The following is a 26304-nucleotide window of genomic DNA, read 5'->3' as shown; positions in this document are numbered from 1 at the left end:
AAAAAAAATATACAATATTGGGACTTTGAAAAACAGGGTAAGCACGTTGGATGCCCACATTTACAGTTGAACTGATCGATAACACTTTACTTAAAGTCAAAATCATCAGTCGAACCTGCAAGCCTTTAAATTGAAAATCTGCTAACATTACAGGTGGCAATTTCGTATAGAAAACTCGGGTTTGTGGAAGTAATAATTCAAGGCTGAGCTCAAGTTTTGTATTGCAGATTCTGATCAGCTGATGAACGTAGCTCTGAAGCCTAACAAAATTGCTAAGGAATGGCGAAAGTGAAGATTTATTACTTTGTGATATTACACAACTATGTGTGATAACAATATTTATACAAAAATATTAATATAAAAACTAGGAAGAATAAGATTTGTCCTAGACATTTAGCTAATTTTATTTAAAAAAAAATCCGTGTTAAACATTGCGCAGCGCAAATCGCACTTTTATAACAAGTTTGCAGTCTTCATGATTTTCTCAGGTGACCCGCACCCAAGAAATTTTGTGCGCTCTAACTATCAACAATGTACAAATATATACACACACTTTTCATGAAAACTTACACACAGTTTCCATAGAAATATACACACAGTTTCCATGGAAATATACACATAGTTGTCATGGAGATGTACACACAGTTTCCATGGAAATAAACCTATCCAAAACTTTAATGTTGCAAAAAGCATCGAAAGAAAAATATTTCTTACAGAAAAAAAGCGCACCAGTGTTTAAATATTGTCCTGCAAAAATGTTGACTGAAGTTTATTATTTTAATCATCAACGACAACTTTGCAGTTATAACTCACGAGTTTTTCTTTGAACATAAACACAATACTTTAAAAATCAGATTGAATTCAGCACCACGTGATTACTAAATTTTAAAATTATTCTTTTTAAAATAACTTCTCTATAATAATAGCCGTCGTCTGTCTGTCTCTGCGCGGACCCCCTCACCCCCCCCCCCCCCCCCCCCGCTGAGTTAGAAAATCATGTTACGGAAACACGAATATCGAATGCGATATATTTCTATCCGCTTTGTTGCGACGGGTAAATATAAAGGACGGGCGAACCCGTGGATTTTTCCACGGGCAACGACTAGTCTCTTTAATAATAGCCGTCGTCTGTCTGTCTGTGTGTCCGCGAAAGCCGTGTCCCATAACGGAAACACGAATTTTTAAAATGCGCATCAATACCAAATGCGATATATTTCTGTCCACTTTGTTGCAACGGGTTAATTTGAAGGACGGACGACCCCGTGGATTTTTCCACGGGCTAACGACTAGTCTCTTTAATAATAGCCGTATTCCGTCTGTCTGTTCGTGCGTCAAAAGCGACTTGTGTTAACCACGCACGAAATTGCGCACAGCTCTTTGATCTTTTTGCTACGCTATTTTAAAATTTTATTTTGTCTTTTGTGTTGTTTCACAAAAGTTAAATTTAAAAATTTTCTTATACAAAATTCATGGTTAATTAACTTTTATTGTTCCTCCGATGCAGTTTCTTTGTTATAAATAACTACGTCAAAGTTGCGGACAATTACTTTGCGTTGTCTATTTCATTGAAAAAGTTTTAATTATTCGCGCCTTTTCAAGGAAATTAACAGAAACAAGTTTTTAATAATAGAAGGAGAACAATAAATTTTAGAAAGATTTTGTAAGTGATTTTTTTTTTGTTCTAAACATGAATGTGAAATTTATTTTGTAAATTTTTTTTCATCTTAAACCATTTATATTTTTAATAAAAACAATAAACCTGGATGTGCTTATTTTTTTGCTGAAACTTATTGTTTTTCAAAACTGAATAAAAAGTGTAAGAAAATGTCAAATTTAGTTTTTCAAAAGCTATTTGCCTCTTTTTTACATCAAACTCAGGCCGTAAAAATGCACAAATTATTGTTAAATATATGAATTTTACGAGAAAGTGCCGTAACACTAATTCCGATAAACTATACCATAAAAAATAAAAAAGTGTAGTTTACACTGCTTCTGTGTATATTTCCAGGGACCATGACTACCGCAGAGTAATTTCATAACAGATGCGCGAAATATTTTAATTAACAGATGCGCGAAATATAATTACGTCAGCTAATTCCCGTGGATTGTTTCACGGGTTAACGACTAGTTATATATAATAACTATAAATATTTATATTGCCACTTCATTACCGTTCGAAAACAGACGTCTCAAATGATTATTAACCTCTGTATAATGATGATTCAGCCTAGTTTCATGTCCATAAACATCTACTGGTGACACTTCGTATTGACTCCAGCCGTCATCGACAATTGTAGCTTCAGCATAGGGGCTTATTGGTGTTGGTAGTGGCGGGAGTGGTCGCGGGTTAAGCTCCGCATATTGAGTATTTGGCTGCATATTACTATTGAGGGTGAGAGAAGAGTACTCCTGCAGAGGTGATGGTATCAATCGTTGATTCTTTAAAACTAAAATAAGATCAAAACAAACCGTATCACAACACAATAATAATAATGATGTTTCAATGGAAGTTTAATTTTTTTTAATAATTTTCCTTGAAAAAATTAGACATTTTCACAAATAAATATTTCAACAAAAATTACACAATTGAAATTTAGTTTGACGATGCTCAAAAACGTTTTTTTTTTTTTTTGCAAAGAAAGAAAATGATGCTCGAAAAAAAGTTGATCTTACCTTTATACAAGTAGGTTGCAAGAACGAAGACAATTAAAATAGAGATCACTCCAAATACAACAGGTGTTAGGAGGTCTTCGATTTTGTTTTTTAGTTTTTTTCGAACCACCTTTTTGTCTTTCTTTAATTCGTGGTAACACGGAGCTGAACAAAAGTTGCACACAATGAACAATGGCTGCATACAATGCATTTTCACGATTTTTAACTTTTTTTCTTTAATAAGAAACTAAAAATCTGAAAATGCATCAAAAATTTGCGACTTTTTTCTTTAATAGCGAAAACAAAATTTGGAAAAGTCATATCTCTCGCGAAAATTTCTGACCTAAATTTTTGCGAGTTTTCGCGAAACCTTTCTACCCCTAAAGTATGATGGGGTTGTTAATACGCCTGTTGTACAGCTTGCTAATCAGCCACAAAAATTGTATTCACATAATAACACCAGTTTTATAAACATTTAAATAGGTTATAGAGTAAACAAAGCATCCCAAACCCATAAAAACTTCGCAATACCAACCTAGTACATTGGAAAGTTCAGTTGATTTATCAAGATGCGACTTCATATCCGTGCTGTTGCGAGAGAACCCAACATGGAGTTGGTAGGTATGAGGGCTTGCGTATTGTAGCTTGGTGAAGTTCAGATACACGTATGGCAACTTAACTTGCACAGATATGCTGGAATTATATTTCTTTTCAGGATAAACAGTGTCACCCTCTGGTAAGACATAGATCGAAATTTCGTGTATCTTTTCGCCTGCTGAGGGTATGACTTTCCATGTCAAAGATATATTATGATTCACACTTTCGCTAATTTTTCGTATTGTGCATGATATAGTACCACATGTGCCTATAATATTGCACGAAAAACAATAATCTTTTCACTCATCCTTTTCTTAAAATTATCGGAACAAACATTTCAGCTTCGTTATTGATTTTATCTTCAATGAGAATTTATGTTCAAAATCAGTTGTAGCTCAAGGGCATGGATTTCATGGGTAGAAAAGGTTTACTGAGTTTTAAAAAAATAAATAAGCAATAAATCTCTAAAAGGAGACAGAATTATTTTACTTTTTCAAGCTTAAAGTTCTTTACTAATTTTTGGGTGTTGGTCAACAGAATAACCAACTCACACTCGCAATAGAAATGATCTCGTCACTTCTTTAAAATGCCGGGTTTACAAACACCGTACAGCTATCATAGGATAAGAATTAAGATGACAGCTATAATTGATCTTGTTTAGAAAGCAACTTCAAAGAAACTCAATTTAAAATTTTATTTGCACACCAAAGATGGGCAGAGTGAATTTCTGCCCAAAGTTAAAAACTCCACTCAGCATAACTGTTGGCGGGAAAAAAACAAGGCAAAATTTGGTTGTTTTCTTCCGCCTTATCAATATTTTAACCATTTTGTTGATCAGACATGATACCTTAGGATGAAAAAGCAAAGGTTGCAGAGTTTAAAGTTTCAACTTTCCTTGCAAAACAACACAAAGTTCGAGTTTCAACGTTACCGAAGTTTCTCTCTTTTCCAACATTGACTGTTGCTGATTCGTTGCTGTTGACTACCTATTTAGGAGTCACGTTTGTTGTTTGGCACTTACATTAGAAGTGAAACCTACAAATTTTTTAAGGGAGCTAACTGTCAGTAAAACTTGTACATATCAATCTTTCTACTGTGTTTGTTTTTCTTATTTTATTTATCCACTACAGGTTTCGGTCTCGCTTACATATTGCTGCGTTTTTTGAAGGAATCCAGCCTGATGTTGCTTGTAAAATAAGTTGTGTATATCAATGTTAATATCGATAAAAGGAGTACAGAATTTTCAACGTAAATAAAATCACTTACATTGACGTATGGAGAAACTCCATAACAACGTGCAAATTATCCAAAGCATTTGATTAACGTGTGTTTACAAATATCTAAACAAAAAATCGTTTGTTGTTTTCTACTTCACGGAGGATGTAACTTACATCAAATAAATATTCCTTTGTTATTCTGCACTTTTGAATCTAGATTTATTACTTAATAAGCAAAATTTGAACTGTGCAAAAAAATAATAATTTCTGCTGTAAATTATAAACTTTTGTCAAATACAAATGCTTCATTCATACTGATGAGACATCAATTTAAAAAAAAATTATTTTCCAATGAAACTGTGGTAATTACTTGGCAAAAAACTTTTTTCATTCTTCTCCATTACCAAAAGAGTATACTTACAACAACGATTATGCTAGCGAATTTTCACTCTCGCAAAAGCCCACAAGAGGTTCTATTTTTGCTATGTTAAATAAGTATGCTGTTTCATCAGAAATTACAACCATACACATTTGAATTAAATGTTTAATAGAAGAGACTACGATGTGGTTAAATACCTTTCAAACTCTAACAGACCAAAGGGGATGGAATGGTCTTAATAAGTGGGGTGGTCGTCTGTATGACATAAGTTAGTTGTTAGCTTTAACTCCCTTCTGGACGTTCTAAGATCAGTATGTGAGTCGTATATAAGACAATGATTGACGCATCATTATCAATCCAATGACGGCTTATAAGATATTCAAGTGACTAGCCGTTAAAAAGAACTGTTTTAGTACTCAAGTAGAACAGAATTGAATAGTGTGATTTTCCCACGTTAGGCTTCAAACGTTTTTTACCTTTCAGGCTCAAGAGTTGGCAACTTAAAAAAGGTGTTTGATAATTTTTTAAATCTTTGTAGTTTATAATTTAATAACTAAATTAAAATATCCAATAGGATATTTATCTAGGTTTCAAAAAATTTTTATACTTTTATTTTGCAGTTTAGGAAGTATAAAAAGCTATAAGTAATAAGTGTTTCATATATCCATTGGAACCAGACCATTCTGTGAAAAAATTAAGGTTTAAAAGTCATGTCTCAATAGTTAAGCTTGGTCTATCTTATGACAATCTCCAGCAGCAGTCCAGAAGTGACGTGTCTTTGTGTTTCTCAATTGTAGGAAAAACCGTTAAAGGCACGGTTTACATGTATCAACACTTGAACCCGACCCGTCTTGAGACAATCTAGGGAACATTGGCAAAAGTTGATTCTGTGTGTCGTTGTAGTATATAACTGGCAGACGTTTGTAGTTGGGACAAAAAAGGAAATACTAGGATGAGGCTCTTTTTTTCTCCTCCTGCTCACCCGTTGTAAACTTGTGTCCAAAATTAAAAGCGGTAAGGCTTTATTTATAAAAGGGTTGTTGAAAGAATTTTACGCTGGTCTTAAAACATTAAAAAATCGTGAATTTTGTGGTCTGTTTTTCTGAATTAAAATTCGTTCAAAATTATTTTTTGATAAAATTTTAAGAAGGTATTATTTCCATAATCAAGTTATAATTTTGAAAATGGTTTAAAAAATGAAAGCTTCACCTTCTGACATAAACACAGTTAGAAAGAATGCACGTAATCTGTTTAATGGCTAATAACATCTTAAAAAATAAGATTTTTTTTCACTGGTGTTCAAGCGCATAAAGTTTTAGCAGTGAGTGTCCTGATATCAGATCTGTTGAGTAAATGACAATTACTGGGATTTTTTTGGTGCTTTCTTAACACACGATGCAATATTTTCACAGAAATTTAAAGCTGCAACAAGCAACCTAAATTTTGAGAAATGTTTAAAAAAAGAAAATTGAAATTGTTTATAACATGTCTTTTTCACAAGCATTAGTACCTTTAATGGAGTCCTGGGAACGAGGTTGATCAACGTAGGTTTTGGAATTAATGACACAATTGATTTAATTAATTTAAGGCAATCAACTCAAAAAGCGTTTTTAATCGCACTTATTTTTATTTATTTATTTTTGTTTCTTTTAAATGCGCCATTATGGTTTAATCTTTCGTTGAAAACAATGGATATGCGCGCATGCATAGACGTAAAAAATGTAAACAACAAACCGCTGCGATGAAAGAAATCCAACTTAAAAAACTACCTTCTGCTGAAATGAGCTAAACCTGCTCTTAAAAAGAATAGCTTAAAACAACCGTTTTTTCTGACATACGCATGCGCGAGCCTATCAAGATTATGTAAACAACCCAATAGTAAAAATCATGCTTTCTCTACAAAAGCCAAAAAATACAAATTTTATTAAAAAAGTGTAAAATCCAAATCTTTCAACTAAAGTAAAGTTACATGAACGGTAAATAAAACACATGATATGAAAAATATAACATGTAGTGAAATAAAAATACTATATTACTTACACTCCCAGCATTTTCTTCTTTCGACAAGTTTCAGCACATAAATACAAACTTTTAAGATGTTTTGATTTTTGTTGAACTATAGTACCATACACTTTAAGGTGAGTATTTAGATATTCATCAAAATATTACACGATATTTTTCCAGTGTGCAGTACCAATCATCTACATTACACAAAAAACTGGAAACACAACTTTAGAATTTACAAGAAATAAATGACTTGCGCTGGGATGCTTAGTTTCATTATAAAAAAAACATACAAGTGTAAAAGGGGCCTTAAAAAGATAAATAATACTCATAACATCATTCTCGTTCCCAGAGTTTTCTAAGATTAAAACCTAGATTTTTCTCAAAGAGGACTGGGTTCGAGAATGTCACAATATAGAAATAAGTAGATATCAGCAGGGAAAATCCTCATGAATTGTACATTTTAATTACTACATTGTTAAAATGTCTATCCTTCTTTCAGTTTCGACGCACATACAATAAGATAAAGTCTTGGCACTGAATCACATTTTTGTCATTCTGTTCTAAGAACTTTACACCCAGATTTTCAAAATAGTCGAGGGTTTTTTATAAAATCAGCGAAACGCAAAGGTTTTTTCAGGCGAAGTCATGGATATTTTCCCAGACACAAAATGAGGAAATCTGAAAGTTCTAACTTATTTCTTCTTTCATCATCAGCTACAATAACATTTAATGTTTTCATTTTTTATTAGTGCTTTGAACGTCGGATATCACGATTCTTTAAAACAATAATAGCAACCTCCTTCCCAGGGCAAATTAAAACTTTCTGGCGTTTGTTCGTCACGCCACCCATTGTCAAAAAAGAGACAAAAAGCCCTGGGAATGAGGTTGACAATAATAAATGAAAATTTTTAATACTAATACTAAGAGCAATAATAAAAGAAAAGACGAAGAAGAAAAAATAATTGTTATCATTCTCTACACATTTTCCCTTCCAAATAAAGTGATTTTTGATTTTCGCGAAAGTTCTTTACGCGAAATTTGTCCCAAAAGTACAATTCGCAGAGGATTTTATCTATAATATAAAATTTTACGATTTTTAACCTCGCAAAACTTCCTGCCCGAAAGGTTTCTGCCCCTGTTCTTGAACAAGCCTCAGGGGTGCACAGTTTCTTAAATAAGCCTGAGTTTGTTTATTATGCTATGAAAATCACCCTCGCAATAAAAGCGCTTTCAATTTTCTCTTCTCCTTTCTTTATCCAGCTATTTCTTCTACAACTATTCACGCTAGCAAAAACCTGACACAGATTTCTAAAAGTGAATTTACAAAACGCGTATAATACAAGTGAACACATTTTTATACTGTGTAAAGAGAGCTTACACAAAACCAAAGCGTATTTTTTATCAAACCTATTTTTAATTCAGATTAAACCTACATTGTGTTTTTTCTAAGAAAATAACACGAAGAACAATGCAGACAATTAAAAACAACTTTATCTTTTTATAGTTTCAAGTCGTTTAAGCTGTCTGCTAATTTTAAAATTTTTATTGTTGTCATCGCGCTGATAGCCCAACCTCAACCCCACGACCTGCTTTGTGTGAAAGGCACAAATTTGTTCCCAGGATTAGTTTTCATGTGCGATGTTAGTATGTATTCATTTTTAAGTCCTTATTGTAGAAAAATTATTGGCCATCGTTACTACGTTACAACACTTCAAAACAAAATATTAAATTACCTAACTTCGTTTTTATGTCCCTTAGTCTATTGAGACATTTCTTTAAAAAAATATAACAAAATAATGTTTTGTTTTTATTCATTGGAAACCGAACTATAATTTACGCGAGCGGTTTTCCCTTGCCTGTAAGATGCTGATAAAGCTAATTCCTCACTTAAGCCTAAAGACTTTGGATTTTAATTTTTTGTGGATTTCGTAAGTTTGTTGTGGGAATTTCGTGTCGTAACTGTTCAAGTTGTTATCTGAATTTATATGGCTGTTGTGATTTTAGTTTTTAGGCGTCGTGACTTCTGTAAAAAAAGCTGTCGTAATACTAATGAACTGGTTGACGTGTATGACATCCAAAAAGTCCATAATGCTTGTCTTGTTCGGTGTGGTCAACATTTTTGGCGATTTTTTTGTCGTAAATGTCGCTTTAACAGAACAAGAGATATAAAAACATAAAGAAATAAATATATGCGTCCACCCGCTCTGTAATGTTGTTGAGAGTTCAATACATATACTATCTGTGAGCTACGTGAAATAAACTTGATGCGGACTACAATCGTGGACAAAATTCGCTACCACAAGTAATTACGTAGGCTATTTCACGGTTGCAACGCAGTGGAATCGTGTATAAAATCATCGGGCAACTCCTACAACTACGACGCGCGAAATGGGAATATAACCTGTGTTTAAGCCTTTAACGGGGTTGAGGCTACATGCTGAATCATTGGTCTAACTTACGCATTTACGTTTTCTATGTGTATTATGGAATTTAAAGTGCGTGAGTCAGATCACAAAATAAACACACACAAAAAACACAGTTGTTTGTAGGTCTTTCACCTTTTTGTCTTATATAACCTTTTTATTTTTGTAATATTTGTTTTTTGTATGTTCTAAAATGTTAAGATAAATATATTGTCACGTTTTTCGTTACGTACAGATCTTAAACGCACCAGTTTTAGAATTTTTGGCTAGGAACGAAGATTTTTTAGGCTAGCTTGCTAGAGCCTTATTACTAATCTGTTTGGTATAAAGAGCTTCTTATCCTATCCAACATTATTTTTTATGTTGATACTGTAGCCATTCAGCTAGCTCCTATCTTTGGCTAAAAACTGAGAGTAAAAAAATACAGTTTGGCTACTGCAATATTCTTAAGCAATAATTCTTATGCTAAATATGCAGTTAGCTAGGTAGCTGGCTACATCTTTTCTTATTTTCCTGAAAACTTTTTCTTGCAAATAAATTGTTTTAGCTGGACAGGTAACGACAGGATGTTCCCTTTGTTTTTATTTAAACCGAAGTTGCAATGAAGTTTTTTTGGAAAATGGTATTACAACTCTATACACCTGTTCAGCTCTGTTTAACTGTACTAAGTGCTTAGCCCAGTCTGCTTTTTTGGTAAAGGCTGTTACGCCTATGGCATGTGCAACACGTTTTACCTGTACTAAGGTCAGCCCACTGTGACAATAATTTTTTAATTTTCTCGGGAATCACGCCTGTACGGATACTAACCGCTCAGTCCTGTGTCTGCGAGAAAGTTTTTTTTAAAAAGGTATTATCCATATACACGGTCTAACTATACTAAGCGCTCAGCCCGGAGTCACAATTAATTTCTTAACTTTCACAAAAACTCATTCCGCAAAATAAAATAATATTGACCAATTGTTTTTGTTATGACAGGTTAACAACGGTTTGTAAACCCTACTTTTATTTTCCCTATTGTTGCGGGAAATTTATTTTTTGAAAAATATGTTATATTTGCAACACTAAAATGGTGCATGCGCTTCACTTGATTTGCGACATACTGTATACCTGTAATAAAGCGCTCCATCTGACCGTGTGGCACAGTTTACGGCTCTTATTAAGCCTCCACAGAGTGTTCAACGCTGGGTCACTCCCCGTATGTTAGTGGGTTAGGGCTAGGTTTTATGGTAAAACAATCAGCGGGAGAAAGTCTGCCGTATGTCAAATTCCTAACTAAGGGGCTGATTACATGGAGAATTTAAGCCCTGGCTAAAATTTCAACTTGGGTAGAGCTAACTAACCGGGCTAGGATCTTCGCTTCGGCGGGAAATGCCATATAATCGCAAAATCATTTTTAACCGGGGTTGAAAACAACCATGCGCATGTGCTCAATCTCCATGTAGTAGCAAAACATTTTTCAGCATTCTCCGTGTAATCAGCCCCTAAATGAAAAATTTTTTTTTAATTTTTGAAAGCTTTTCTCTTTTTTTTTCGACGTGTGATAACTCAATTCGAGGACACTCACTCCGCCATCTTTGTTTGGGAAATTGCAACCGTGTTCGCGCTATAAGGCTCTTGTTCTATATTAGATTCACACATTTTGAACTTGCCAATGTTAAGATTGGACTTAGGACTTCTTAGGTTATTTGGTCAAGTCCAAATTCTTAAAATATGCTAATTGTTGCTGACGTCAGCATGGCCATTATTTGCTAATTTCGGGACTTTCGTGGTCCGCGACGTGAATTATTTCGATGTGCGGGCGTTCTAAAAATGTGTCTAGCAACTTTTCAACGTTGTCTTCCTGGCCTACGTGTTTGCAAAAGTAGCGACTTTGAAGTCTACCGGGTGCAGGGCATTGATCGTTTGACAGTTTTGTCCATATTTGGATAATGATGAAAAAACTGCTTAGTCCCAATATTTTTTTCCACGTCACATTATTAAGAGATATAATCATTAATATTTGAAAGGATATATATGTTGTACCAACAAGTTGTATGACAAAATAGAAAGTTCAAAAGAAGGCGTATGATTCTACACAATTCTACAAGTTTCGTTCTTACTGAGAAAGAACTGCAACAGTTCAAGGAAATACCACCACTATCTATTATCACGCACTTATGTAGAAAAGAGGGGAACGATGAAAACTAAGGTCCATGCTAAAATATACCAAATAACTTGCCCACTTGGTAAGGCGCAAAAGGACATACTTTAATATCCAAGATGAAAAAGATGTCAACATTGAGAAGATCATAGTATCGCTAAACTCAACAATATTTTTTTAGTCGAGCCATCAATAGAGTAACGTACAAACGCTGCTTATCGATACTGACAGCAATATCCGATTTTAAATCAGCATAGAAAGAAATTAGGGATCATATAATGCTCATGGATAAGGAGAAAAGTTTGCTGTTTGCTGAGAAAAATTTGGAAGAAATTGAAAGCACTTAGTAAGGCACAGGAATGTTCTGAAGTTATTTTCTACTAAGCGACGAAATGGACACAAAATCAAGGCTCCTCCCGTGGAAGCGATTTAAGCTACCAACATGCAGAAGCAGGTCAAATGAGTCTTGCCACTAAGTTCACGGAAAAGAGGGGGGAAAATTAGTTCTATTTCCCTCCATCCCTGTGTGCACAGAAGCTTCAACGGATTCACCCCAGCTTGTTAAATTGGTTTCCAAGGCTAGCAAAAAACAAAGTCTAACCAGCCACCTGCATACAGAAGTGTCCATACAGGTGACTGCCTGAAGGTCTCTCTGGAATACTCCCTGGCACGACATGTACGTGAATAACGTGCAAACATATACCATATATCCATTTCAAAGTGGAGAGCATGAAACATGTAGTGGACTATCTACAAAAAGGGGACTTTATGGTAAAGATAGACCTGAAAGACGCCTACTGTCACATTTCAATTCACTATTTATCTCAGAAATACCTAAGGTTTCAATGGAGACAGAAACTTTACGAAAAGTTGGTGTTAGCATTTGGGGTAGATCAGAGTCCCAGAATGTTTACAAAACTAATAAAAGTCCCTCTCACCACATTGCGGCAGTTAATTATCATAATTATTGCTTACTTAGACGATCTATCGTTAATAGGAAAGAAAGAAGCAAGTCAGACCATGGATTTAGTGATTTTTTTACATTAACTAGGCTTCACAATAAATTGGAAGAAATCTGTGTCAAAACCAACTCAAATAAAGGAATTTTCAAGCATAAAAATAAACAGGCAAAATCTCCTCTTGGTATCTCCCCACCAAAAGAAAAGATTCAGAAATTAGAACGTCTTCTGCGGGAAATCTTGGTCAAGGAAACTCATCCTGTTCGGAATATAGCCTGCCTGTTAGGTATGCTATGCAATCAGCAATGCCCGTAGCATCTTTGTAGCAGAAGAACATCCAATAGAACATGATAAAAATCTGGGATAACGCTACTGGGTGAAGATTCCTCTCTCAAAGGAGGCGATAACCAAGGTCAGATGGTGTGTGTTGAAACAAGAGGGAAACCGGTTAAACTTGGGTACCCTCATATGGAAATTTTCTCAGATGCATCATCCCACGAGGGCTGCAGCTCTAGCGGATGGAACCTTAACAGGTGGAACTTGGACGTTGATGGAGAAAAACACATACCACATAACGAATTAGCGTTGATTGCAGCAAACCTAGCAATCAAAACGTCCACAAAGCAGACGAATATGTCATATTTACATACTTACCTGAACAATATGACAGCTCTTTTTTACTTGATAAAAATTCTGAAAAAGACACAAATATCCAAAACAATCTGGTAATACCTACAGGAAAACAAAATCACTGCAACCAGGATCCCCAGTCATATGAACAAAACTGTGGAGTGAAAAAACCGGTCTTGACCCAACTCAAGCAAATAGGAACTTTCCAATCAAACTTTTCAAAGGATATATTTTCACTTAGGAAAAGCAAATCTGGACTTTTTCGCTTCAAGGTCCATGAAAAAATTACAAACATACATGTCTCTGGCATCCGAACGAGATTGTCCAGCAACAAACTGTCTGTATCAGAAATGAAACAAGTTTTCCCCCAACCTATTTACACCATTTCGTCTAATAGGCAGAGTCCTCAAAGAGGTTAAGGAAGAGGAACTTCAAAGGACAATACTCATAGCACCAGTTGGTCAGGTCAGACATGGTACCCCTATTTTACTTGATATGGTCATATCACACCCACTACTTCTGCCAAGCAGACAAAATTAGTTTCGAAATTAGAAGGGCGAAAGTCACCCTCCACTCAAGTCGGAGAAACTTAAATTAGTGGCGTTTTTTAATATCTGGACTCAAAACACGAGGAATATTTGCAAGCGCAACAAACATCGTGTTGCAAGCAGTAAGCGTCGCCTTGGAAATAATAGGTACTGTTGTGCGAGCAAAGAGAAATAGATCTCATGGAAGCTTCTGTAAATTGTATTTTTCAAGTAAGCTTTTACATAAGGGACTAAATTATTGATATAGTCACCGGTCAGTGTCAGAGGCATACCATAATTTAGTTGTGGCGTAATTTGTGGCGTAAAGATGATTCGCATACCCTCTTATTTTTTAGTTTTAGAAAATCACTTAACGCAGTTACCCCTAGTACCATAGGGAGGTGGCTCAAGTCGGTTCTTCAGACAGTAGGTATTGTTGTGTCTAATTTGAAGGAACATTCCATTCGATCAGCTGCTTCATCTCACCCATTTAAAAAGGATGCCACAGTTGCAAATATTTGAAACGTAGCAACTGAAGTAGGAAACAAACATGCCAGCTATTTTATAATAAGCATATAACTGAATCTGTTCGCTTAAATATGCAGAAACATTTTTTGATGAGCATGTCCATAGACAGCTTTGAAAAAAATTGTCCTTAATCAGGGTATGAAGGTCGATCGGACATGAAGTGCGCTATGAAATCTTAAAAGATTACGTAACATGAGATTTTAGAATTTTATTGTTGCTGCTGCTGCGTTCAATAAACTTCAGGTTTTCGGTTACAAAATCTAAGTGGTGTCATGGTGCGTCCCGCCTATCCCTACATAATATTATTTTAACCACACTTGAATTTTTTAAGATCGCATAGAGGATCACATCGTGGCGGTGACAGAAGATAACTAGATTCTGTAACTTGTGTTTGAAGGCAACAGTTTTATTTAATGTTATTTCATTTTCTCTTTTTTTATCAGATCTTGGAATACCAATAAATTCAAAACAAGCTTTGTTGAACTGCTTTTCCGGCCTGATTTCTTGATTTTCAGCCGCTCATGAAACTCACAGTGCACCATGAAATCTCTCAGATTTTGTAACATAAAATCTTTATAGCGTAAGAACTTAATTGCACGTGTTCTTAAAATTTTGAAATTTCGTTCTCGTGGTCCAGGAACGAGGTTGGTGTCAGTGTGTCAGTGTGTGTTTCCTTAAAACCGTCGTAACACAACCGTAACCAACGCATTTATCCTTTTATTTTATATTACTCAAAAAAGATTTCCAACTATTGTTTTGTTTCGGAATTTTTACGTCACAACGCAGCTTCTTATATTTACCTAGATTTTTTCGCTCCAAATCATTCCTCTGGTAAATCATTCGCTTCTTCCACCTACCAATTCTCGTAGAATTTGAAGAATTACTATAAGCTGAATAGAGTTTTGTTTCACGTGTTTGGACAAAATGTTAAGTGGATTGTTGTATATCTGCTTGTTTTCTGTATTTCTTATGAATCAGCCAATCACATGCAATTACATTGAACAATTGACCAATGAGCTATCAGCGAAAATCAAACAAATCATCAACATATTGATCAACATTTTCATCAATATCGTTTTCATTTTCAATTTCAAAATCTATTTCTTCCAGTTCTTGTTTGTATTCACCTTCCACCACTCTGCCGTTCGATTTAATTTCCTCGTTCTTAAATCCTTCATTTACAAACGATTTTGTGATGAGTAAACTCTTCTGTCGGTCATACTTCTCTTCTTCGTCACCAAACAGCATTTCAACTGTCATCTCTTCCTTTCGCGTTCCTGAAACATGAAAAACATAAAAGAAAGGATAAAAATTAAATCAAGCAGTCGAATCTCAAAACAAAATCTTAATGATCTCTACGTAAGATCTAAACTTCTTTACTCTTTGTCCAATATAGACCTTAAAAGTAAGTCCTGAAACGGCCTCCCACAAAAACTTTTATCAAGCGATTGCGTTTAATATTGGGAGAAACAAGTAAAGAGGATGCATTTTTAACATTTATACGGAATATAACTCAACATTCTCCCGTGGCGCTTCAAATCACTCGACCTCCAAATATTTGAGTGTCAACATCCCTCAAATTGTTTTCTCTTCCTTACCATTATTGATTTTCAGCTTTCGATATTTTAAAAAGTTTTACTGTAAATAAAGCAGTGGATCAACATCCATAAATTGAAAATATGCATTGCTGTTTTGTCTTTCTTGCTATTTTCTAGCAATTTGGAAGGTTGGACATGCTCTAAAGACATTTTTTCACGTAGAAATTCTTGTAAACTGAGTTTTTATTCAATTTAATATTTTAAGATCACAATCTTGTTGTTGTGTTTTGTTTAAGAAAAGCAAAGGTGAACCATCTCTAGATAACCATTCCAAACATACCAGGGGCGTAGTCAATGAGGGGTGGAGTGGCCACATGATATCGTCAATAAGAAGAAAGGTCTATAAATTACAAATTTCTTTCATTCGATTAAAAATGTATATGGATGTATAAAATAGTTTGGACGTTAAAAGAAAAGATAAGAAGAAACTTTATAAGTTTAAACAGATAATACCTCACAGACTTTACTTTATTCTTCTTATATTTTATTTAAGCATCAGAAATAAATTATCAAAAGACATCCCTACCTTCAGAACCTGGCCACGGAGCTGGCTCCCCTTGAAATCGTTGCACGCTTAGTATTTGCATGTTGCTTGACTCGATTTCTCTTGGTAGATAAACAGGGTACATAGCTTGTATGTGGTTTTCCCCGTCTTGAAACATAGGGTTTAGCGTTAACTTGTCTCGTTGATTTGTTGTCTCTCTTCTTTCTGATCGATCAGAGAAGATCTCAGTTTCTTCTGACTTTGTAACGCTTTCTGTGTCCTTCTTTTGTCTGAATATATAGAGAAAAAATATTGGTTTAAAAGAAAGAAGGTAACGTAATTTTTTTTAGATATCTAAAAATATACTTTATTTAAACATGGACTAAAACTTTTGTTTATGGTACTTAGAAATTTTAACAATCGGACATTTTAACAAGACATTTTAACGAGACAGAGTGGATAATTATTAATAAAAAACATTTATTTTTAGATTAATTACAAATACCGGATGACGTTAACATGAGAGAAACCGGCCAAAATGTCCTAATAACATGGGCATGTATGTATACAAGTGACTACTGCAATGAAAACAAACCTACCCTTTTAATTTTCGTCTGATAAAGAAAGCAAACAAAATTAACAACAACAGCAGAGAAATTCCAATCAGAAGTGGTATCAGCCAACCCGCTTTATCATCAGTAGCTATAAAAACCATGCACAGCAAAAATGTAGATGTTATCAGGCAAAGAGAGTGCTGGTGTGTGTGTATAATATCATAGACGACATTCACTAAATTATTGTGTGTGAGAAAAAGTTGATCATATTATGCGAATTTTGTCGCATATATACTTTCCTTTTAATCGCTATTATAGCTACTGTCAACTTTTTGTTGTTTTTTTTTATTTTCAGGATGCAGCACTGCAGGTCCAGTTTTTGTAGTCTAATTACAATGTGATCAAAATTTGTACTTCTTAAATGTGAGACTTGTGATGGCAGCCTACTATGAGCTTTAGTCGTTGTTTTATACATTTAGAGAGAAAAAATTTAGGGTTGGACAAATTTGTATAGATTGATTGGGCTTAAATTTACTAAATTTGTATAGATTCTTTAGGAGTTTAGGGCGACAAATAAAAAAACAACAACATTTTTATAATTAAACAATCATATGCGTAACAGCAATACTTTTTTCGTCTTTCATGCATCGAGGTCACAGTAATTGAAGCTATTTGGAAACTATCGAGTCTTCTAAAGCTTCTAATTTCTTTTCAATTTCTCTTTATTTGCATCAAATAGCTTAGTATTCAGTAGAAATTTTAATTTTAAACAAACTTTCATCTACACAATTAATCTTGATCACATTTAACATCATAAACAAACTTTTTGTGGTGTGTCTGAAGTATGAGAAACAAAATCTGTTGAAAAAGAAATAAATCTAATTTCTTCTCAATGCGTACAACGTAAGTTTCAAATTCGTCCTTAGAAGATAATTTACATGGTGAATTACACTACGTTAGAAATTGCTGAACTGTTGGTTGTGTTAAAATAGGTTCTTCTGTAAAAAATCGTTCTTCCTTTAATGCCACCGCTTAATAACGTTTGTAATTATCTTTTGTTATTTACAAATAAGCAACTCTTAGTGCAATTCTTTAATGTCTTTCATAAAAAAAAATTATATAGAAATGATTATTTTTGAAAAAGTTCTTTTCGATTAGTCTATCTTACCTAGTCCAACTACAATAGCAACGATAATTAATACAAAAAGCATACAAATAAATTTTTCCATCGAGTCCTCTCCGCCATCATCTCACAACTCGATGACTCATTTAAAAAAAATACAAATGAAAAAATGTTAAGTTATGAAATTTTAGAAATACTTATTTCGTTGTAGTTTCCAACTTTGTTATCATTCACCATTCTTGCAAAACTGTGCAACGCAGGGTCATGTTTTCAAAATATGGTCAACTTTCCTTTCATGTTCTCTGTTTTTAACTGAGAAAAATTCGATCCTGGTTAATTTTTCATCGATTTAAAAAAAAGGAAAACATATATATGAATGTATATAAAAAATTTATAGGCAACTGAATATTTTAAATTATAAATTCGTGTGTTATTTAAATACATCATTTTTTCTTTTTGATTCAATTTTTTCACCTCAACTTTTTAGACATGGTTTCATTACAATAAACAAATACAAAACTATATTCCATCGCCTGTGTGAACGTTTATGTACACTGTAAAAACGTCTTACACAGTTTAAACATTATTTTCTTTGATTTACTATACTTGATCGAGTAAAGCTAATTGCTAAGAATTATGATACCTTTCACAACGTGCAAACAAGCTACAGTGAATGGCGTAAATCTTTCTTTTCCTATGTTAAAGGGCATTTTTCGTCTTGTTTTCAGGTCAGGTTGGTAAATTTGAAAAGGACTAATGGTGTGAATATTAAACTTGGAACAGTAACGATAGTACAATCCAATGCTGACGTCATTAATTTTGCTGGCGTTATCTTTTTCCAAAGAAGGACTTCATTCAATTTTTCTGGTTTTTTTCGTTATTTTAAGTTATATTTACCTAACAGGAAACTTCGTCAGAAGAGATGTTTCTGAAAAATCACAAAGTGAGAAAGTGTTTTTTGTTTTTCTTTTTGTATTCATTCCAAAATGTAAAAATCTCACTTTTTTCACTTAAGAAGAACAAGACTTTTTACGTAAGCAAAAAATTAAAAATCTTTCTAGCCTGATATGTCATATAAAAGTTATGGATAATAAACATATAGAGTTGGTGCAGTTACTAACCAATCCACTCCACTCCAAAAATTTAAATCCAAATGTTTCGCTTTTCTAAAAACGTTTTAGATCCTAATGTTAATATAATTTTGTTAGTTTTGTTGTCGAAGTGTCATCTGCTCCTTAAGAAACGAAATGTTTTCATACGCGTATATAAAAAGCTCTGCGTTAGAACTGACGGAATAAATAAAAAAAACTTACGTGAATCTTTAGTTGGTGCTGAAAAGAATAAAAAGAATGAACTTTAATTCTTTGTCACTGTTCTTTCCAATCATCCAAAAAGGGAAATAAACACGTGACTTTACTTATAAAACTACACAGCATTGACATCAATAAAAAGGTGAAAATGACGCTTGGTGCTCGGAAAATTATTTACTGCTTACAAATATTGATCGAATTTGTTACAATACCTATCACAGCAACCAGAATGGTTTTCTTTTGAGATCCAGCGATGCTAGTTGCTTCACATTCAAAATATATTTTTCCCAAATCTGTTTCTGCTGGGAAAAAAGTTAATCTTTCTCCTTCGTGAATGACCAAGTTTGAGTCATTTCTTCTCCACAATATTTGCGGCGGTGGCGAGCCGCTGGCTTCACACTTAAAATCTCCAATATTATCCGTACTAAGTATTGTGTCTTTAGATATATAAGTGATGTTTGGTGACACTAGATATAAAAATGTTTATTTCAATTAGTCTTAGATTTACAACATATTTTAACAAAACTATGTAATTGATAAACAAAAAAAATCTATTCTTCTGACTATGTACTCGTCAGAAATTTTATTTTTTAGAGTGCTCGGACGCATGTTTATCGTATTGTAGGCAGAACAGCTTTATTGAGTTAAAATTGTATTTTCCTAACCCTACTCCTAAGTCAATGACGCTACAAGTCATTAGCGTCAAAGGTTTCTAATATAAAACGGCTCTACTACTAATTTGACCAAAGCTTGAAAAGTACAATTAGAAGACTACAATTAGAAGTGGATGTAGTATTTGAGGGGGTTTCTTATAAGAGAACATACGGTGGTCGTAGTCAAAAAAATTAAGAAACTTTCCTAATCATTTTAGATATAAACTAGTCGTTAGCCCGTGGAAAAATCCACAGGTTCGCCCGTCCTTTTTATACCGTACTGCGTGCGTCTCGCTACTTTCGCAGCTAAGGTACCATTTTGCGTGACAGACGGACAGACGTATACGGGTATTATAATATAGATAAAGGAGGTCTCCTAGTTAAATTAAAAAACTTTTTATGGAATTGGGTCTTAGAATTTAAGAAACTTTTACTAGCTGGCTATTTGCTTGGTTACTTCTATCAACAAAATAAAAATGTATATTTAAATAGTCACAATAAGTCATCTTCTGAATTGGTTGAAGACTTTAATATCATAATGATTCTCGAAAACATTTTTTTTATTTGAGAAAATCACTTGAGAAAACCATACCTATAATATTCAAGTAGCTCGAAGCCTCAATTACATTATTCCTACTGCTTGCTACGCATGTATAAAATCCCTGATGAGTGTGTTTCAAACTTTGTAACGTTAGATTGCCATAATTTTTGTTGATATGAGAGGATATTGTTTTATTGTTAAATAACCACGTGTACAGAACATCACCAGGATTTATGATGGCTTCGCAAGGTATTGTGATGTTGTTGGTGAGAATTCCAGTTAAATTCTTTGGCTTACCATTGGCAGGAAATTGAAGAGTATCTAGTAATTGAAGGTTACAATGAAACACATTTTACCTAAAGCCTTACCTTCCGTGAAATAAACAAGGTATTTCATTTCATATGAAAGAGCTGGTATTTTGTGTGTAGTTTTAGCAGATTTCGACTGTTAAGATATTAGACTTCAAATTCCGCTGATTATGCATGAAATCATGAACTAGCTTTGTGTAGGTTATTGAATTTACCAGTTTTACTGAGGTATTTTGGGTTAAATATGTGTCTAGCCATTTATATAGGCGTTATCTTACATAAATTTTAAAATGTTACAAAATTATGCTTAACAACAATTACATGTTTCCATGGTAAGTCATGACGTCATAATTTCGCAAAATTAGCGAAACTTCTAAGTCCTAACAGATTTCGCTGATTTTGCCAATTTAGCGAAAAGTAGTTTCCGCGAAAATTATTGAGAATTCGCTGTAATATTTGCGACACTCTTGAAAATTATTTCTTGCGAAATTTCTTTTAGGATAACGAGAACTTTTTCCTTCTAAATTATCTATCATAAACACGTGAATTACAACTTTAGCTGCCCATGCCTGCTATATATATTAGCTCTTGAAAGACAACATGAATTCGAGAAAAATTGACATCGGTTAAATTTATGTTTATAGAAGAAGGGTCTACGGGTTTGTCTGTTTTTACAAAATCTCAGTTTGATAAAACAAGCTCAAGAGGTAAAGTGAATAATTTTACTTCATTTTCATGGTTTTTAAAATACGAAATAATATCCGAACGCTTTTCATATACCAATGGTGACTACCTATTTAATGTCTCCAGCATGTTACAGCTTGACAGATTGTCCGTTAGGTCCCTGAGAAAGCTGTGTCAGCAAAAGCATTTTTGCTGCAGGTATAGTGCATGCTATACCTGCAGCAAATGCTGGTGGTTTTATTACAAAGATAAAAAAAAACACGGGCATTTCTAGGACTTTATACATCTTAAGAATTAAGGTTAAGCTGTTTTCATTTGCTTAACTCAAAGATTTTAATGCACTCTACAGCCTCTGCGCGCTTGTTTTTTGTAGTAGAAATAGAAGCTTAACATATTTTAAAGTAGATCCACAGAATTAATCGATAACAAACTTACATAAAACATTCAAATTAAAGAAGGATACTGCTTCTCCAATTTCATTCACAGCATGACAAGTAAAAATACCATGGTCCTCTGGAAGTGCATTCTTCACGATAAGAGTGGCTGTATAAAACATGACTGATTCTTCGTCATTTCTTTCAAACTCACGATGTAATGACTTTCCGTTAAATTGAAAGGTAATTTCTGGTCGAGGTTTCGATGTAATATTAAAGACTAGCTTCATGTTTTCACCAGATGGTATATCTGAGGATCTGTTACTGTTCAAGAAACGTGGCAGCACTGAAAATGGAATTAACATGTTTATACAATTATTGTGTGAGGAAGACAAATCTAAACAGTGTTATGCAAGAGGTTTAATATATATTTAACAAATATTTGCTACACGTTATCAATTATCACGAATTGATGTTACAACAGAGCTTAAAAAAGTTTAAAAAAAGTTAAAAATAAAGGATTTCAGCCGTATTTTCAGTGATGCGTGTGTGATAACAATAGGTTCAAATAATACAAAAAACAACAAATGCAAAAATAAAGGGAGAAAAGAAGTCTCAATATTTTATTACCTCCGTACGTAAGATATAGACGTGTTGTTATACCCTCTCCAATTCCATTCCTTGCAAAGCATGTGTACCAACCTTCATCATGAAACGTCATATACTTAATGATATGTTGACCAGTCGTGTCATTTAGAATTAAGCTTCCATTTTTTCTAATTACGTAATTTGATGCTGGGTATGATGACACTACACATTTTATTATTACCTGCTCTCCCGATTTGATCGTATGATTGTCTTTAAGTGTGTTGTTAACAGTAAAGTTGGCAGTGGAGGGCATGTCTGTAAAAAAGTTTTTAAGTTTTTTTACGTTAAGTTACTTGAAAAAAAGATTATTTACGCCAAGAAAGAATTGACATGAACGCTTACTTTAAGCCTGTCGACAAGGCCCGTGGAAAAATCCACTTAGTTAGGGGAACAATGAAAAAGAGAACCATCACTTGAATTTTGATGATATCTGTACGCAAGTCACGCAGGAACATTTGATTTCATCGCTTTAAAACTCAAAAACTTCTATGCGTTGTTATACAAGAACGTGAGATATCAAGCTGAAAACAGCACACAAAATGTAAGGTACAGTCAATCCGCTTCATCTGCAGAATAGTTCTATGCAAAAGTCGGTTTCCATTAAGTGTTCAGCAACTGTTGTACAAAGGTTAATTTTACGACTTCATTGGAAACACATGTTGTACAATAAAATGTCACAAGAGCAGTTGCACAACATGTGTTGTCAAAGGTAAAAATTTTCTATCTCAATAGTTGCACAACAATACGATAGAACGGTAAAAAACTTTTGATTTAAACAGAATTGAAGAAGGTTAAAGTAAACTTTTGTGTTTAAAAAAAATCGATTATAATTGGTCATATTTCTAAACACAAAGTAATCAAGCCATATCAGATGTTGTTGACATTTTTAACTTTTAGTTGACTAAACCACGATAAGTAATTCTCCATCAGTTACTTTCAGACTACTTCGGTATAATCAATTTCTTAACTTACATCTTACTTTTACTTCAAATTTTTGCAGTTGTTTTGAAGTTGCTCCTGGAAACTCAATTCGAGGTTGATAATAACCAAAGTTGTTTGCGTGTGATGTAATGTTGATTCGTAGTATTAGCTGGTAGATTGAGGAAGGGTGTTCAATCACCGAAGATTCATGTTTTTCTCGCAGTGGAGCACCATTGAAGTACCAGTTAATGACAGGTTTGGGTGATCCAGTTACATTTAGATGAAGAGTGAGTGTTGAATTTTCAACTACTTCAAATTGAGTTGCATTGCTTGCAATCTCATTCAAATCTAAAAAAAGTAAATTGCAATTTAACATTTTTATATATAGCTATATATTTTTTTTTTTTACCTAATCAGAAGCTGATATTTCGGTGGCTAAATGCCACAGCTTAATAATTTAAAATAAACCATTTGTTTGTTTGTTTGTTGTTTTTTCGAAAATACCTAGTTTATTGCGCTCTCCGATAAAACCCAAACTTGTTTCGATCAACACACTGACAAAGCCTAAATACTCAAGAGCTTCTTAGGGATTATTTTCAGATCACTTAGATGTCTTGAAGAAGACTAGACTTGCAAATTGATTAATTAAGGGTTACAGATCTTGCTCCAGTCAGGGCTGTAGGTGACCCCTGATTTGGGTTTTTTTTTTTGGGGGGGGGGATGGGTCGGCATGGGATAGGCTTTAACCCGGGGATGGGGTAAAAACGCATCGTCAGTCTCTTTTATATTAAGCACAAAAGCCACAACAGGGGACCAAGCCGTCAGCTCCCTACACTGCTACCGCACTGTGCACTGAAGCAAGAAGCGTATCTATAGGTATAGGAGAAATATTTTGGCAGCTGTAAAATGTGACACAACTAACTTAACTGTAACTGTAATCTGACAGCTTCATAACAGCTCTCTAATCTTATTTACTTCCTTATAAATACTATACTGTAAAAATGATTACACTGTAAAGTTAACTTCATTGTAATTTCAAACAAGTAAAAACAATAAGAAAGTCCTCGATGTATCGCTGAAATTTCCTCAATGATGAAGATATCTGATAGAAGTACGAAAAGCTTCGGTTTTAATAAATTGATTTTATTCTTTGTTTGTATTACTGTCATTGCTGTTGTGAAAACTAGAGCAGGATAGAGGTGATCAGAGCTGTTAAAAGACCAACATAATGTCAGCCATTTGTTGTACCTGAATGTAAAAAGAAACTTTTAGATATCTACCACACCTGTCACAATAAGTTGTGTATCATTAACAATTGGTGCTGCGACTTCTTGATAATCTAATTCACATCGATACCACCCACTATCACTCAAAGAAGCCTGCTCCACTATCATTGCGCCGTTTTGATATTTAATTCTGTTATCATACAGTTCCACGTCTTTTTGTTCCTTTTTTGAAATATACACAACAATTATTCTGTTCTCTGCTTTATTAAAAAGTCCCCAACGTGCACGCAAGAATGTTTGGTCAGTTTCAAATGTCCATTTCATTACAGCTTTATCACCAGCACTAACATATATTATCCTGCCAGGTACGCTTGTGAATCCAGGAGTAGCAACAAGTTCTAAAAATCACAAGAAAATGGAAGATAACTTACATGGCAGAAGAAGAAGAAGAAGAAGAATAAGAAGAAGAAGAAGAATAAGAAGAAGAAGAAGAATAAGAAGAAGAAGAAGAAGAAGAAGAAGAAGAAGAAGAAGAAGAAGAAGAAGAAGAAGAAGAAAAAGAAGAAAAAGAAAAAGAAAAAGAAGAAGAAGAAGAAGAAGAAGAAGAAGAAGAAGAAGAAGAAGAAGAAGAAGAAGAAGAAGAAGAAGAAGAAAAAGAAAAAGAAAAAGAAAAAGAAGAAAAAGAAAAAGAAGAAAAAGAAGAAGAAGAAGAAAAAGAAGAAGAAGAAAAAGAAGAAAAAGAAAAAGAAGAAAAAGAAGAAGAAGAAGAAGAAGAAGAAGAAGAAGAAGAAGAAGAAGAAGAAGAAGAAGAAGAAGAAGAAGAAGAAGAAGAAGAAGAAGAAGAAGAAGAAGAAGAAGAAGAAGAAGAAGAAGAAGAAGGCATACCTCTTTGAAGCAAGAAAAACACCACAAATTTAATCAAAAGCATGACAAAAAATCAATGTTACTCAAATGTATCAGCTCCACTTTTACTTTCGTGGCGTGTTCTTTCTCAAGCTAATATAATCATAATTCATTAAAAAATTTTCTGTTGATGAAAAATTGAATTAACCCCCGTTCTATTTACAAAATAAAGATTTGATGTGCGCAGTTTGATAGTTAATCAGGGGGATAATAAATCGTTTTAGTGCGACAGAAATAAAATTTTAATGATCTTTATTTAATAATGTTAAATTTAATATATTTCACTGCATGTCTTTATTAATAGTATGGATGAGTAATTATGTATTCAAAAATTTTCATTTCTCGTAGTACTTTCTTATTGCTCTATGAAAAAAAACTCAACTTAAGATTAATTTTTTTTAATATGTTAATTAACAGTCTACACACTTAAAACAACAATAACGAGTTATGTGTTGATGCGAAAAGGTGACACTGGAGAACTCTTCAAAACTTTTGCAACGTTGATTTACTGCATCTCAACCCAGCTCAACTTCAACCCTGAGTGTGACATCAACAAAAAAACTTTAATGCTTGACCATGGAAGCACACTTATACCAACCATTCATTTGGCATTATGAAGCTACTCTTTTACAAAAAAATATATATAATAAACGCTTTTCAATTTATTGTTGTTGTTTTTGCTTTTTTTTCATATTGTCCTTGTCGTAAGTAGCAAATGAGAGCACCCAAAACTGTAAAATTTCATCGTTTTTGATTTGCAAATCAAATATTAATCGAAATGTTTAACTTTGCGGCTATAAATGTCTGTAAATCGCAAATATTCTGAAAACTTTAAATCAAGAATTTCTTCATTCGCAGCGGTTGACATACCTTATGGGTAAAATTAGTTTCTAAAATGTCTAAAAAATAAGGTTGCAT

General features: G+C 33.6%; 2 protein-coding genes across 2 annotated transcripts; both read right to left on the bottom strand.

Annotated features, from left to right (window-relative positions):
• Window positions 1-1980: 1980 nt before the first annotated feature.
• On the bottom strand, window positions 1981-7124 carry LOC130636779 (uncharacterized). The gene is made up of 5 exons (XM_057446623.1): window positions 6886-7124; window positions 4516-4589; window positions 3188-3517; window positions 2674-2817; window positions 1981-2447 (listed from the first exon to the last, which is right to left on the bottom strand). The coding sequence occupies exons 2-5, from the start codon at window positions 4562-4564 to the stop codon at window positions 2152-2154; spliced, it is 819 nt and encodes a 272-aa protein (XP_057302606.1). The 5' UTR covers window positions 4565-4589; window positions 6886-7124; the 3' UTR covers window positions 1981-2151.
• Window positions 7125-14767: 7643 nt separating this feature from the next.
• LOC130636777 (hemicentin-1-like) lies at window positions 14768-25499 on the bottom strand. The gene is made up of 11 exons (XM_057446622.1): window positions 25369-25499; window positions 24543-24881; window positions 23309-23605; window positions 22319-22591; window positions 21750-22034; window positions 20374-20643; window positions 19341-19595; window positions 19132-19149; window positions 16741-16843; window positions 16184-16431; window positions 14768-15336 (listed from the first exon to the last, which is right to left on the bottom strand). Exons 1-11 carry the CDS (start codon window positions 25409-25411, stop codon window positions 15080-15082), a joined length of 2388 nt encoding a protein of 795 aa, XP_057302605.1. The 5' UTR covers window positions 25412-25499; the 3' UTR covers window positions 14768-15079.
• Between the last annotated feature and the right edge of the window lie 805 nt (window positions 25500-26304).

This window comes from Hydractinia symbiolongicarpus, chromosome 3 (assembly GCF_029227915.1).
Source record: "Hydractinia symbiolongicarpus strain clone_291-10 chromosome 3, HSymV2.1, whole genome shotgun sequence".
Classification (NCBI taxonomy): domain Eukaryota; kingdom Metazoa; phylum Cnidaria; class Hydrozoa; order Anthoathecata; family Hydractiniidae; genus Hydractinia; species Hydractinia symbiolongicarpus.
The sequence above is the reverse complement of the archived record's forward strand: the minus strand, read 5'-3'. Positions and strand labels throughout refer to the sequence as shown.

Bases quoted from the DNA above. Each gene is read 5' to 3' on its own strand.
- LOC130636779 (XM_057446623.1), bottom strand. From the start codon at position 4,564: ATGCTTTGGATAATTTGCACGTTGTTATGGAGTTTCTCCATACGTCAA. The intron at 3,518-4,515 runs GTAAGTGATTTT...GCAATATTATAG, and splicing joins GAGTTTCTCCATACGTCAAT to GCACATGTGGTACTATATCA. The intron at 2,818-3,187 runs GTTGGTATTGCG...ACTTTTGTTCAG, and splicing joins TGAACTTTCCAATGTACTAG to CTCCGTGTTACCACGAATTA.
- LOC130636777 (XM_057446622.1), bottom strand. From the start codon at position 25,411: ATGCTTTTGATTAAATTTGTGGTGTTTTTCTTGCTTCAAAGAG. The intron at 23,606-24,542 runs GTGTGGTAGATA...TACTTTTTTTAG, and splicing joins TACACAACTTATTGTGACAG to ATTTGAATGAGATTGCAAGC. The intron at 15,337-16,183 runs GTAGGGATGTCT...TTCATGTTTCAG, and splicing joins TCCGTGGCCAGGTTCTGAAG to GAACGCGAAAGGAAGAGATG.